This window comes from Cavia porcellus, unplaced genomic scaffold (genome assembly GCF_034190915.1).
Source record: "Cavia porcellus strain 051 isolate PalLab524CR breed Dunkin Hartley unplaced genomic scaffold, mCavPor4.1 scaffold_10, whole genome shotgun sequence".
NCBI classification, from domain to species: domain Eukaryota; kingdom Metazoa; phylum Chordata; class Mammalia; order Rodentia; family Caviidae; genus Cavia; species Cavia porcellus.
This window is the reverse complement of record NW_026947493.1, coordinates 61204388-61218784: the sequence shown is the minus strand read 5'-3', so window position 1 is coordinate 61218784 and position 14397 is coordinate 61204388. Positions and strand designations below refer to the sequence as shown.

General features: G+C 34.6%; 1 protein-coding gene across 2 annotated transcripts in view; it reads left to right on the top strand.

Annotated features, from left to right (window-relative positions):
- The first annotated feature begins 4505 nt into the window (after positions 1 to 4505).
- Cngb3 (cyclic nucleotide gated channel subunit beta 3) overlaps positions 4506 to 14397 on the top strand; it is a 142211-nt gene continuing 132319 nt past the window's right edge. For both annotated transcript variants that reach the window (XM_063257530.1, XM_063257529.1), the window contains exons 1-2: positions 4506 to 4678; positions 8083 to 8164. In XM_063257530.1, coding sequence (XP_063113600.1) covers positions 4568 to 4678; positions 8083 to 8164 — 193 coding nt within the window. In that variant the 5' untranslated portion in view covers positions 4506 to 4567. The remainder of the gene's footprint in view (positions 4679 to 8082; positions 8165 to 14397) is intronic.

The window sequence follows — 14397 nt, the reverse complement described above, 5'->3', positions numbered from 1 at the left end:
TGGCTTCCCCATTTGTCCTTAATGTAAATCAATTTTACCCAAACAATAGTTTGATCTTATTGGCTATAGTTGATTAACTATAGTTGATCTTATTGGCTAACTATTGGGAACCTTATGCCCATCTGCCTTGTGAGTTCCCAGTCTTCCCCCACCTTGAACCCATGGTTTTACTCTATAAAAGTCCCAGGAGGGGCTAGGGATTTAGCTCAGTGGCATAAGCACCTGACTTGCAAGCAGGCAGTCGTGAGTTCGATCCCTGGTACCAACAAAAAAGAAAAAGACAAAAAAAAAAAAAAGAGTCCCAGGAAAAGACAGAATCCTTGGCAACCCCCTGGGGAGCCCCTTCTGTCTCTCTCAGACCGAAGCCTTCTTTCTCTCAATAAATATATTTTGCCCTTGACTTCTGTTGTTCCTAAAATTCATTTTTCGATTTTAGAAAACATGAGATGGTACCAGACATGGTAGGGTGGGAGTTTCATTCTCCTATATCAACATCACACACTCTAGATCCAACCACCAAGGGAAAAGCTCCACCTACGACTACATGAGGTTTTGGAGGATCGTCTACACACAATCCACAATCCTTGCTATTGGCAGAGTGGCGTAGTTCTTGCTATTAATAGATTTTCTCTGTATGCCATTATTTAGACTACTCTGTGTCACTGGCAATTCTGCAGTCAATTCTGGAAAACTGGCTACTGAGCCAAATACATTGCATTCTCTCACCCCAAGTTAATGAAAGTGGTTGGATTTGGGAAATGATACAAAGCCTATAGTTAACCATATCCAGAGCACATCACAGAAAAGCAAGCACTAAAGAGATCTATACAGTAGCCAAAATGAAAAATGGAACTTATCAGATCATAGTGGAAACTAGAATTAAACAGGAAGGCAGGATACAAAAGCCACACAAACACATGGATCACACTTGAATCATCAATGGATCATTGAAGAGATCAGGAAAAGATTTAAAACTTCTAGAACAAATCAAAATGAAAATACAGCATGCAATAATTTCTAGGAAGTCCTAAGGTGGAATTTTATTATTTAGGAGAGCCCACCTGAAACAATCAAAGAGCTCTCAATAAGACTGACCTGGTGATACATTTCAAGTCCTCAGAAAAGTGGGAACAAACCAAAACCGAATCCAAAAGACAGAAAATAATTCGAAAATTAAGAAGTAAGACTATAAGATAGAGACTAAAACTCTACTCAGAATCCATGAAACAAAAGTTGTTTCTCTGAGAAGAACAAAGTTGATAAATCCTTACATAATTAACCAAAAGAAAGAGAAAAAAGATCCAAATCTGCACATTTAGAAGAGGGAGAAAAAAAGAATGTTAGACAATACTCAAATTTAGAGGATTATTAGAAAACATTTTAAAATCTATCTAATAATTAGAGAATCTAGAAAAAAATGAACAAAATTTCTAAACAGAATCAAAAAGATATACAATCCTTAGCAGACAAATAACAGGCAATTAGATTGAAGTAGTAGCACAGTCTCTCAACAAAGAAAAGCCCAGAAACAGAAGAGTTCATCATGACTTTACAAGAATGTTTTTTGATTATAGATTGTCAAAACCAATATTATTAAAATGGATACATTACTAAAAGAGATCTACAGATTCAGTGTAATCCCTATGAAAAAATGAATGGAATTCTCTACAGCACTAGAAAAAAATCTTAAAATTCATGTAGAAATACAACATACCCAGAATTACCAAAAGAATTCTAAGCAGAAAAAAAAAAAAGCAAAGTTAGCCTGGCGTGATGGCACATGGTTATAATCCTGGCACTTTCGAGGCTGAGGTACGAGGATCACAGCAAGTTCAAGGCCATTCTAGGATACAAAGTGAGTTCTAGGCCAGCCTAGAATAGTAAGATCCTTTCTCAAAAAAATTAAAAAATGTTTTAAAATTACATTGTTGAAGGAATCACAACACTCACGTTCAAGTTATACTGCAAATTTGTGCTCGTTTTGGCAGAACATACATGAAATTATACTGCAAATCCATCATAACAAAACCAACATTGGCACTGGCACAAAAATAGATACATAAACCAATGGAGAAGGACAGAAGGCCCAGGGCAAAACCACACAACTGTAGCTATCTGATTCTGAACAAAGAAGTCAAAACTATATGCTGGAGAAAACACAACCTCTTCAATAAATGATACTGAGAATCCTGAATAGTCAACTGTATGAGACTAAAATGATATCCTTATCTCTCAGCCTGTAAAAAAAATCAATTTAAAATGAATCAAAGAACCTAGCTATAAATTCTGAAACTTTGAAACAGTTAAAAAAAAAAATAGAAGAGACACCTGAAGACAGACACAGGCAAAGCCTTCCTGAATAGAACTCTAACAGTACAGGAAATATTAGCAAAAATTGACAAACAGGACTACATCAAATTTCACAAGTTTCTGCACAACAAGGGAAACAATTAATAGAGTAAAGAAATAGCCTGCAGAATGGGAAATCTTTGCAAGCTACTATTCCCCTAGAGGATTAATATCTAGAATATATATAAAGATCTCAAAACACAGCAAAAAAATCAAATAATCCAATCACTTAATGGGCAAAAGAATTGCACAGACATTTCTCAAAAGAAGTACAAATGGTCAATAATTATATCAGGATACTCCATGTACAGGTACAAATTCTCTATGATCAATGTGATCATTATGTATATCTAAATTGTACCAATAAACTTTTTTAAAATGTTCAACATCATTATCCATTAGGGAAATGTAAATCAAAACTATCTTCAGATTTCATCTTATCCTAGTTATGGTAAGTGAAAATATTTCTCACAAAAGGACGGTGGGTTGGACTTGGGGACATCTCCATTTTGTACCTCTTACAAAGTTTATATATTACACCCTTCCCAGTTGTCATCATCTCTGCTATTTAAGTTTATCAACTCCAGATTTATTGAAAATAAGTATTCTAGACAGACCAGCGTATCCCCCTAAGTACAGTTTTATACAGGGACTCTCTAGATTTCTTTAAATTGGCAAATATAATGAGCAGATTTATAAGAGGGTCTGATGAGGTTGTTTATTTCACTAAATGTCCCACACCAGGAGAGAATGAGTCATGTACCTGCTGTAACAGTTTCCTGTCTCGTTACTTGGCTTTGATGTTTACCAGTTTAAAAATGTAATCAGCTACAATTTACAGAATTATTGGAGAAGTTCCTAAATTGACCCCTAATGTATTTATGTTCTATTCAAAATTATTTCTAAACCAATAATAAAAAAACAAAAAGAAATATTTAACTGTTAAATATATTTGCATTTTCAAAATTTATAAATCAAACCACATAGTCAACCAAATTATTTATTCAATAATTTTGTTCTAGATAAACTGTTTAAATCTTATATTTTACAACAAATTTTACAACTCACTAAGAGACATAAGATTTTGGTAATTTGGAAAATTAGATTCTTTCTTCATGATTACTTAAAGTTTCTCCCACAAAAGCTAAAATTTCAAGTAAAGCTTTAAAATGTATGGCTAAGGGACTGGGATTTAGCTCAGTGGCATAAGCACCTGCCTCGTAAGCAGGCAGTCGTGAGTTCAATCCCCGGTGCCGATAAAAAAAAAAAAAAAAAAAAGTATGGCTAATGTCTCAATTTCAAAATGGTAGAATTACAGAAAGCAAGAAGTGTTTGATGAAGCAACTCAAGCTTCCTGGGTGTGCACAGCACAGAGGGTGTTCTCATCGCTTAAAGGTTTTGTTTTGTACAAGACAAGTGACCCCATTAAAAAATGAAAATAGTGTCTACTTTTTAAAAGAGTGTGTCCTTGGTAGACTCAAGAGGAAACATCCAATAACACAGAACATCAAGGAAGTTTGAACTTTGAGGAGAACAGAAAAGTTCTTTTACAACTCTTGACTTCGTACCTGTCTTCTTAGAGGTTTGAGGTCCAAATCTACAAGGGCAGGAAGGGAGGATAGTGGGACAGAAAGACAGACAGAAATAGAAACAAGAAGAGAGATACACAAAGAATACATAGAATAGCACATTTCCTAGTTTTGTGGAAATCAACCACCAAAAGAATAGAAAAAGGAAGTTCAAAAATAGTTATCTCATGATTCAAGACTAGATATAAGCACTTTGAGACAGCAACTCATTTGCTGTGTACTGGAACTCTGATGCACATTTCAGTGTTAATCATTTGCATATATTAATTTGTTTAAAATTAGATAGTTGTTTAGTTGCTATAAAAAAAGGAAAACTAATGAGCAATGTGGTCACATTTAAACAACTATGAAGTTTTGTTTAATCCTTTACTTATAAATAATTCACAAGGGCATTTCAACACTTGAATGTTCATAAGCAGAATATAAATCACCCAAGCAAAAGTAAGTTACTGCTTTTAAGCCAAAGCTCCAACTAGCCAGGGAGTTGCCTACAGGAATTAACCAGAACAAAATCCTGATTAAACAACTAATTGGCTTGTCCACTAATGAAAAGAAAAACAAAGTGCCTTTCTCTACCTCTAGACAGAGGGTCATAAAAACAGATGTTCTTCTGAATCACCTCAGAGAAGATGCTTAAATCACTGACAATGAAATTCAACAAGGTGAATCCCATAACAGGGAACAATGAGAATGAGGAATGCACACATCAAAGCAGTCAGCCTCAGCCCTTCACAAAACAGGTGAGTTCTCTGTTTCTAAATCAGTCTTGATTCTCATCATCTCTCCTCTAGTAACAGAATTTGACTGGTTCTGTGACATATGAGTTCTCAATAGTTTACCTGGTACTAACGGGGTTGTATACCTTTTCAGAAATATTCTCAGTAATTTACATAGTCTGTACATGTTTGCTTAAACAAGAATAATAGCAATTTAAAGGATTATGTGAGAATTTGGAAATGGCTGGTGGAATTTTCATTGCTTACTGTGATGTCTACCATCACTCAAAATGAATGATTTCTCAAACATTAAGTTGGCTATGTAACTTAGTTTCAATTAAGAGTGCCTAGTATCTTGGTCATACCAAGCTATATGTAAAAAAGAAATTTTCCAAAACAGAAGTTCTCAATAGGAATCAATTTTTTTTTTAATTTTAGGGACGTTTGACAATATCTGGGGAAATTTTTGGTGGTCACATCCTAGGGGTCAGGATGTACAGGACTGCCATCAACAGGAGGGAATTTTCCATGCAAAATTTCCAAACTGGCAAGGAGGAGAAATCAAGCCCTATACAAATCCTTATTCAAGCTCTAAGTTTATTCATCTGTAAAATGGATATAATATTAACTGGTGTGACACCATCATGTACGTAGAAATGGTTGTCAGCAGATGCCAGATTCAGTCACTTGGAATACTCAGTTCCAGACTGTAAAGAATAAACCTCTGTTCTTTATGAAACAAAATATTAACTGCTTTGTAGCCTTGTTATCAGAATCAGAGACAGTACAACAGAACAATAGACAGTACTTTCCAAGTGGCAATTATTATTATCATTATTAACAATATTATCAATATTAACATATTATTAACAATTATTATCAATATTAACATATTTTTATGATAGGCTAAAACCCAAAGTGAAAGTTACAACAATAACTGACTACAGGATGTTTTTCATGGATTACTCATGAGAATTACCTAAAAGAAGTACAACGGGTTTCTAGACCAGTAGTCATTTTCCCATCTGAAAAAGCTGGACAAGAGACGTCAAGCACCAGCAGGAGTGTACCTCAGGGACTAGGATAGTGCACTCTAATGACTCAGGTTAAATGCACCCAGAGGATGGACAACGCTGTGATCACTTAACATTGCCCCTGGAAAAACTACCTTTCCTTTCTGATGCATGGTGACCGTCCTTACAGTGGAGAGCTGAAGGGATGTGCTTAGCATAACCTTATGAGTGCCTTCACTTCTTTCTAACTCACTGTCACAACAAATAATTCCACACGGGGAAGTTATTTATATGTTTAAAAGCTCATAGTGTGTCACAAATATTGAGCTGAGTATGCCCCTTCAGCTAGTTTTGCTGTTTTGCTCTTGGAAATTCACTATATTAATATATAATCACTGCCCATCATTGTTTTCTTCCAGAACACACATAAATGTCTAATATTCTAGTCTCGTGAAGAACCTAATAGCTAAAAACAGTGACTCTGTGCCAGGAAATACACTAAGCCCTTTCCAAGCACTGCTACATATAATCCTCACAAAAGTCACAGATCCTATTATAATTTGCTGCTTACACACGGCTACAAATGGAGAAGCCTGCACTGGATCCCTGTTGTGTCTGACACCAGCACTTGAAAGCCAAATCACCAAGCTCAGAACAAAGGAATATTAGTTGAAACAACATTTCCAGAAATTCTCCCTGCAGGATAAAAGGATATTAGAGAGAAAGCAAATAGAGCAGAAAGTTCTGAAATAGTTGTCTCTCTTTCTGAGGCAGTAATATTAATGGATTACTTAGACAAAGTCCATGTACAGCAATGGTTAAATACTTCTCACACCATTCTAACAGCAAAGTTTATGCACTTTAATGATGAAGTCTACTGACATTGAATTAAATATTAACAGTCATATTTGCATCTGTACTTTGGAAGCACAGGTAGGGATACAAAAAATAGTTTTTGTCCAGTCTTTAATATACTGTTACAAATGACAGAAATTTAAGATGCTATTTTCTCCCATAAAATATAGCCTGTCAAAATGGCACTTAAACAATAAAACTCTGAATGGCAAATAGATGATTTGAGTCCAATAAGGGAATATCCAGAAATGAATCAATGGATTTACATGATGTTTTTAAAGAGTCATTTAAAAAGTTCAGTCACAAACCAATATAGCATAGGTAATCCCTAGCTATCAATAGCCAATAATTCAATAACTGCAGACTCAGTCTAGCAAAAAATATTCTCTTACTTCAAAAAAGTACTATTCACATAAGTCAATACATACAACACTTGAACACTGTAATAGAAATGCTTATGATTAACATATGATGCAAAAGTACTAGATTAAAGTCAGACAGCTTTATCAGTATTTATAAATTGTCCACATTGAACTCATCATTCAGTTTCTATTTGGAAACATGATGATAATGGCAGCCCTGCCTAACAGTAAGGCTTCACTCATCTTATTAACTTACTTTTCAGTTTAAAATGTTTTTATGACTGCATATGCTATGATGTGGAGTCAAGGACCCTCAACTCCTTAGCCTGCCTACTTGTTAGCTTTATATTCTCATCCAGACTTTTCCCATCCAACCACTTCTACTGTTGTCTCCCCCAACCTATGTACAATCATACCTCATGCTTTTGCTAAATATAAATATCTGCCTGCAATGTTTTCCACGTCAAGTTCACTTCAAAAACAAAAGCAATCTTTGTGAAATCAGGAGTCACTTCCTTTATAACAGCCCCCTTCAGCGCCCTTCTACTCCAGTAGAATTAATCACGCCATTTTGTGCCCATCTCTATCCTGCACAGACACTGCCTATATTCCCTTGCAGGTATGTTTTTGTGTGTTTGTTCTCTCCCCCCTCCCGCCCCCAGACTGCACATAGGTTGGGAGGCAGTCTTTTTAGTTTCTAACATTGTTTCCTCTGTCCCTACAACAACATCCCCTGCACACACTGGCTGCCCCCAGCATGACATAACTGCATTTAAAAGGAAATCTCAGATTGATGCTCAGACAAATGTAGACGTAGAGGCAAAACTAACAAATAAGGAAAAGATGGAGATCTTGATAGTGAAACAAAACTACCTTTTCTTCATCATTTAAAATCCTACTATTAAAAATCTCTACAGGGACTAATGAAGAGGTTGTATCAAGGAAGTAGGAGGAAATGAGCCAGAAAGACACTAATGAAAACAGAAGTTTTCATTGCCAAGAACTTGGGAAGGTTGAAGTTGAATAATCGGTGCCCAAGAACACCCATTTAAGTGCAAGAATCATCATTTTTAAGGCATCAGAAACAAATGCTGTTAATTATCGGGCTGATAATTGAATGAAAAAACAGTGTTATATTTTAGACTCAAATTTATTTTTATTTAAATACTTCCCCTAAAATCTATTTTGTTCCTCAAAGGGAGAAAACAAAAGGGAAGAGAGATCTCTGGAAACCAGCAACAGTCAAGACATGTTTGAAGAATCACACACCAACAGGCAAGGTCAGAATCCAATCAGTATCAAAATAAAATTCAAAAGCAGAGTGTGTGTTTCCCTGCACTGTGTTGTCTGGTGAAATGCTTGTCTCTGATTAGGTGAATTACCCAGAGGTAGAGGAAGATTAGTGAAGAGCTGGATATTTACAGAATGAATAGTTTTTCACTCAATCACTCATTCATGTATTCACTAAATGTTATTCTTTTTTTTAAAATCACCTACTTTGTGCCAGGTTCTGTTCCACAGACAATACATACCAGCTCTATGTTAATGAGGAACTTACACTCTAGAGAAAATGAACTCCAGAAGAGATCTCCTCAATATTTTCTGCATGGACGAGTCCAAATTCATATCAGAATAATTTGTTTCAAGACCTAGTCTAATATTTTCCAACTAGGCACTGACCATAACCACTTGTATGTTCTGCTGAATTCCAAAGAAGGCACGTTTAAAACTGAGTTTCTTTAGCTTCCCCAACAAATAAGCTATTTTTCCTGATGCACTTTGATTTTTGATATTATCATTTTTTAATCTCCCAATTTCAAAATCTCGCTCGTGTTTTATTCCTCTACCTAGGAGTCCTGTACCGGAAATTAGTCACTGAATCTCCAATCAAAATTACAATCAAAATTATTGCCTTTCTTTTTAATCTCAGAAATGCCTTTCTGATTCAAATCTTTATGAGTAAATCAGGCCTAGACTACTGCCGGTTTCCCTGAGTGGTCACTTCCACTTAGGAATATTTATCACATAATTGCCTTCTTTTCTCCAAGCAATACTAAGTGACTAGTATACATTATTCACATAAGGCTTTCCCTTTGCCAGTCTGTCTCACATCTTAGCTCAAAAACCTTCCAAATTCTAAATTATTCACCCACCTTTAAATGACTTAATGCAATCTATTCCCAGCGCCCCTTCGAGCCCTTCTCTCCAACTTCTTCCCACTACCACATACATTCTAACAAGAAAACCCAAAAATAACAGGGAAATCAATAGAATAGAATTTAACATTTCCAAATACAGAAGCATAAAATTATTGCCATAAAACTAGAACAAATATTTTGCTTTTCATGTATTGGACAAAGTCTGTACATAATGATTTTAATGACTTCTTATTTGTACTAAAACAAATATTTGAACTCAGACACAAATTCAATTTTCTTTAGCCAAAAGCATCCTATGTCTCAGTAAAAAATACAGAGAATTAGAAGCATGATCACAAAAAAAGAAATGAATCATGAGTTGATTGTATAAGGCTCCGTAGTAGGACACGTGTACCCTGGGTTACTCCCCAGTATCACAAAAGAATAGCTAAAAAATTTCTAAGAGAAATAAATGATAAGAAAGGTTATAAAGGTAAATTTTTGTTATAGATTATCCCACACAGTCAAAGGCAATACAATCAAAAGCAATGGCAATACTCTCATTTTATGTGGCTGCCCCTATTTAAGAGAAAAGAAGCAATGTGAAAAAAAATATTGATTTTAATAGAGAGATGTACAATGAACTCAGATAAATGGAGGAAAACAAGGTGTGCCCTGTTGGGAGAATAACACCAAGAAGATATTGTTTTACCAAATTAACTTGGAGTTCTATTCTTTATAACTTTTCTACACACTTTTAACAATATCTTTAATTATTTACTTATGTTAAAGAACAGTTCTAGGTATTTATTTTTCAGATTAAAATACAGAGAATACTTACTGTTTTTATATGGATTGGATCCTTTCATTACTAATATTTTCTGGTTTTTATCTCAGCCAAGAAAGCAGAAAAGCATATCTACTCAGTGATAGTTAGCATTCAGTTACATGACATAAAGATGGGGGAGGAAATATACTGCAATAAGCTTTTCAGTGGGAGGGTAATATAAAAATCACTTCCTAAATTATGACTAAAATATGGCCACTCAATTGTTGGATTATCTGATTTAAAACATTTAATATGGTGTGTGCATGAGAAAGAAAAGCACTTAATAATCACAAAGCTCCACTTCTGATAAAAAAATTTCCATGAATAACTTCAACCAATAATAAAAATCATATACTAAAAGGATTCTGTAAAAAGTGTGGACTTGTTCTTTATTAATCAATAATTGAAGCTCATTATTCAGTCTTTATATTTTTAAAGAAAAGAAAACCTTCTGTAGATCATAAAACAATCTTCTTTATATGCATTGAAATATGATTAACAAATAGACGTACTGAGAAAGAAAAAAATACAGATGAGCCAGAAGTCATGGAAAACAAACCCACAAAATCCTTGAGATAACTCAAACTACAGTTCTGTTTTACTATGAGCTATCTGATAATAGTGATGACTTCAAATCTACAGTTCTTCCCACAGAAAAATCCAACCATAATGGAGTAAAACTAAGGGTCACAACTTTGAGATGACAAGTTTATTCTCATCTCTGTTACACTTTTCAAAGTGTGTTTCTAAGCTGAAATTCTTCATAGCTAGTAATGCAAACTTTTGTGGAAGTTCCATTGAACAGAGGAGCTATTTGAGTAGGAAAGAAAAAACAGTTTCTTTAAATCTGCAGAGTTAGCATATCCTCAAAGACTTTAATAGAAATAAATTTAAGATATTTTGCCTTGAAAAAGCAAAATTATTAGTGTTTAAAGATAGCCTCTGATAGATGCTTGATATTTTTATGTTCTTCACTTCAAATCATGCAGGTGCAATGTCACAAAATCTGCAGATGTTGATTTCTGATTATAGAACTCTTATCTTCTTCAGAGCATGGTTTAATTTATATCTACCATGGAAATGAAGAAGGCAACACATTTGGGATTCAAATAAAGATAACTTACTAATGTCCTCCTTTGATTACAATTGTCAGGCTTCTTCTTCACTAATATATTAGCTGCTTCTTAAATATTTGTTAGCAGTAAAGGAAATGTAAATGACTTATACAATAAAGGTTTATAATGCTTTAAACTGACCTTATTTGTTGAAAATGGGTCAAAGTTGAAGGCTTATAACAAACATGATGTGATAGCTGAATAATTCCCACCCAAAGACCGTATTATAAACCCTAAATGCATTGCTACTGTATATGGAAATAGTACTTTATGTTTTTGAGGATAGTGAGGTGGGGAAACTGTCCTGGATTATCTGGCCACCTTCAATATAATCAAAGATTCCTTGTGAAACAGCCCTTATGAGAGTTTGATATGCCTGAATACAAATCATAACTCTGCTACTTTGTAGTTTTGTATCATATTTAATATCTCTGAGTCATAATTTACTCATGCATAAAATAAGAATAGGTTGTTAATGAAAATTAAATCAGGTAACATACATAACATAAAGTAGTTAGTACTGAGGTTTGCAAATTCTAACTCAATAAAAGGCAGATAAATTACATAAACAAGTATCATATATACTTAACTGAAGAGGCTAGAAGAGCTTGGCTTACCAATCACTGTTGTTAAGGATGAGGCTCAAGAGCTGCTAGATTGTGTACAAGGATGACCCACACAAATTTTCATTCAAAATTTTTAATGTTAATTTTTAATGTCCATTCCCTCATTTAAATAACTAAGAAAATTATTTCTTGACCAATTTAGTCCACAAGATTATTTTGTGACCTCCAGCAAACCACACTGCAGATCTTTGTGTTCCATGACCACGGACATTCCTAGACAGAATTCTAATTCTGTCATTGTTTTCAGTTATCATCTTACTCTCCCCTTTCTCTTCACTCTTGATGTTCACCTAAGACATTGTGCTACAAAGACTACAAGTTGGGTGGCTTCGCTGGACTCCTTGTGCCAAAGAGCTCTCCAGAGCCAGGACCTTTCATTCTGTTTCCTGTCTGCAGAGGCATCGTAGGCTTCCTCCAGCTCCTGCTCATCAGTCCAAACTGACCTTATGCCTTGGCCAACCCCTAGTTTAAGCAGCAATCTAGAAACTCATCTAGAGGTAAAGGTACTCTAAAAAATTGGCCCTGCATTTAGGAAAAAAAAAAAAAAAAAAGGAAGACAGAAAATAAATAGAGAAATTCTGGCTTGCTTAAGTAGAAAACCAATCTTCCATCTGTGGCAGTAACAACTACCAGATACAATTGAATTTGTCTTATGTGGAAAGGAAAAATAAACAGACCTCACTGAAATTTAATTTACAAGAATGAGTAAACACTTCCCTCTAGTAGACCAACTAGTCATGATTGGCATGCATGAGAGGTCCTACAACAGCCAGGTTTTCTTTGATTTGGTTTGGTTTGGTTTGGTTTCTTGGTACTGGGGATCAAACTCATGACTTTGCACTTGACAGGCAAGTGCTCACACCACTGAGCTAAACCCCTGGCCAATTTATTAAATTTTTGTAAACTTTTTTATGCCTTAACCTGAAGTCACCAATAATTTCTCCCTTGTGCATTCCAAATTTTTTTTATAATTTTACTTATTGCATTTAAAACTATACTCTCTTGTGAGTTAATATTTGTGTAGTGATATAAAATAAGGGACATTTCATTCTTTTAATTTTAATCTTTAAAAATTGATGCTCAGGTTTTTCTAGTGCCTTTAGTTGAAATGATTATAATTTCCTTCACTGAACTGTGTAGGTACATTTGACAGAAATCAATTAGCTGCATGTATGATTGTATGTTTTTGGTCAGTCTGTAAAGTTCCATTTATCTGATTATCTGTTTCTCCTCAGTGCCACACAACATCTTTTTGGTTATAGCTTTCTAGTAATCCTTGAAATTAGGAAATGATTTCTCTAAAACTCTTTTTCATTTTTCCCAGTTGTTTTGATTATTCTAGATCCTTTGTGCATACATTTAATACATAAATCAGCTTCTCAGTAACTAAAAAATTTTATCGGAACATTTATTTGGGTTGATTTGAATCTATTTGTCATTTTAAAGAGAACTGACATCTTAGCACTTTAATCAAATTCATTAACATAGTATGTCGCCAAATTTGTCTTTAAAATTTTCTTAGTAGTTTTCAGAATGTAGATTTCATATTTTTTGTTAACTTTATACTTAAGTATTTTATGTTACTTATCTTTTGTGACATTGTGCATCTGAGCTAACCCCCCCAAACCCTTTTTCATTTATTTTTAAAAATTTTGCAGAAAGGTCTTGCTAAATCACTCAAATGTGACTTGAATTTGTGGTTCTCCTGCCTCAGCCTCCCAGAGTGCTGGGATAACAGGCAGGTGTGCCATACCCAGCTCCAGTATTTTGTTTTCATGCTTAATAAATGATACTTTTATATAGTTTTCTAACCACTTTCATTATTCATATTCAAAAGTACAGTTTGTCTTGACAAAAGCCAGTTTCATAGTTCCCTATAACTATCAGTCCTATTTGTCAGCTGAAGGGTAAAGTGGGAACATATTTTTAAGTATGAAACATCTGCTCAACTCTATTGATCTATTTCTCTGCTTCATCCAAATAGAAGTCTCAAAGATTGAACAATTAGATGTATAGCTTGTTTTAATAAGAAATATACTTTAAAATGATATTCAGTATCTGATACAGTGAAAAAACAAAAGAATTTTTAAAAAGAGTAAATGTGACATATGACTATTGTGAAAATTTAGTCTAAGACAAAGATAAATATGAAGTTACTCTCTAGTGGGAAATGACAAAAATTCCTAATCATGCCAGTTAGGTAAGGGACAAAGACATAATCAGGACATCTCCAATGGCAGGAACCAGCTGTGGAAAACTTGTACCTAACTGGAACAGAAAAGACATTCAAGGAACAGACATCATCCTAAGATCCAATTGTATTTTCTTCTCCTCCCCCACAGTGAACATGGCTTCACTTCCCGTAAAGTGTTTTTCTGTACCTCTGTTCAGTACCGCTCTCGCTCCCATCCATTCATTTGTCAGTTCAAATTTTAGAAAGAGTAGTCTAATGGATTGAAGTGACAGCCACTGCTCCTGTGGGGCAGACCCCTTCATATCTACTACCGACAGGACTCCTAGCCAGCTGTGGACAGAACCGACTCTTTAGGCCGTGCATCCAGCTGTGTGCACTGTCAGTTCCATTCTCGCATACAAAATAGAGAGAGCTGCCTCACTGAAAGGACAGAAGTGACAGCTGAAAGGAAGGGTTAAACATAGAAAACATACGCTGTTTTAAATATCTAATGGAAGATCAGGCTATGACATAAAATTCCTCTTATGGCCTGTTTTATAAACTATAAATGTAAGAGATTCTCACCAACATTGATAGGACATATTTTTCTAAATGCTACTTTTTGTAGTTTG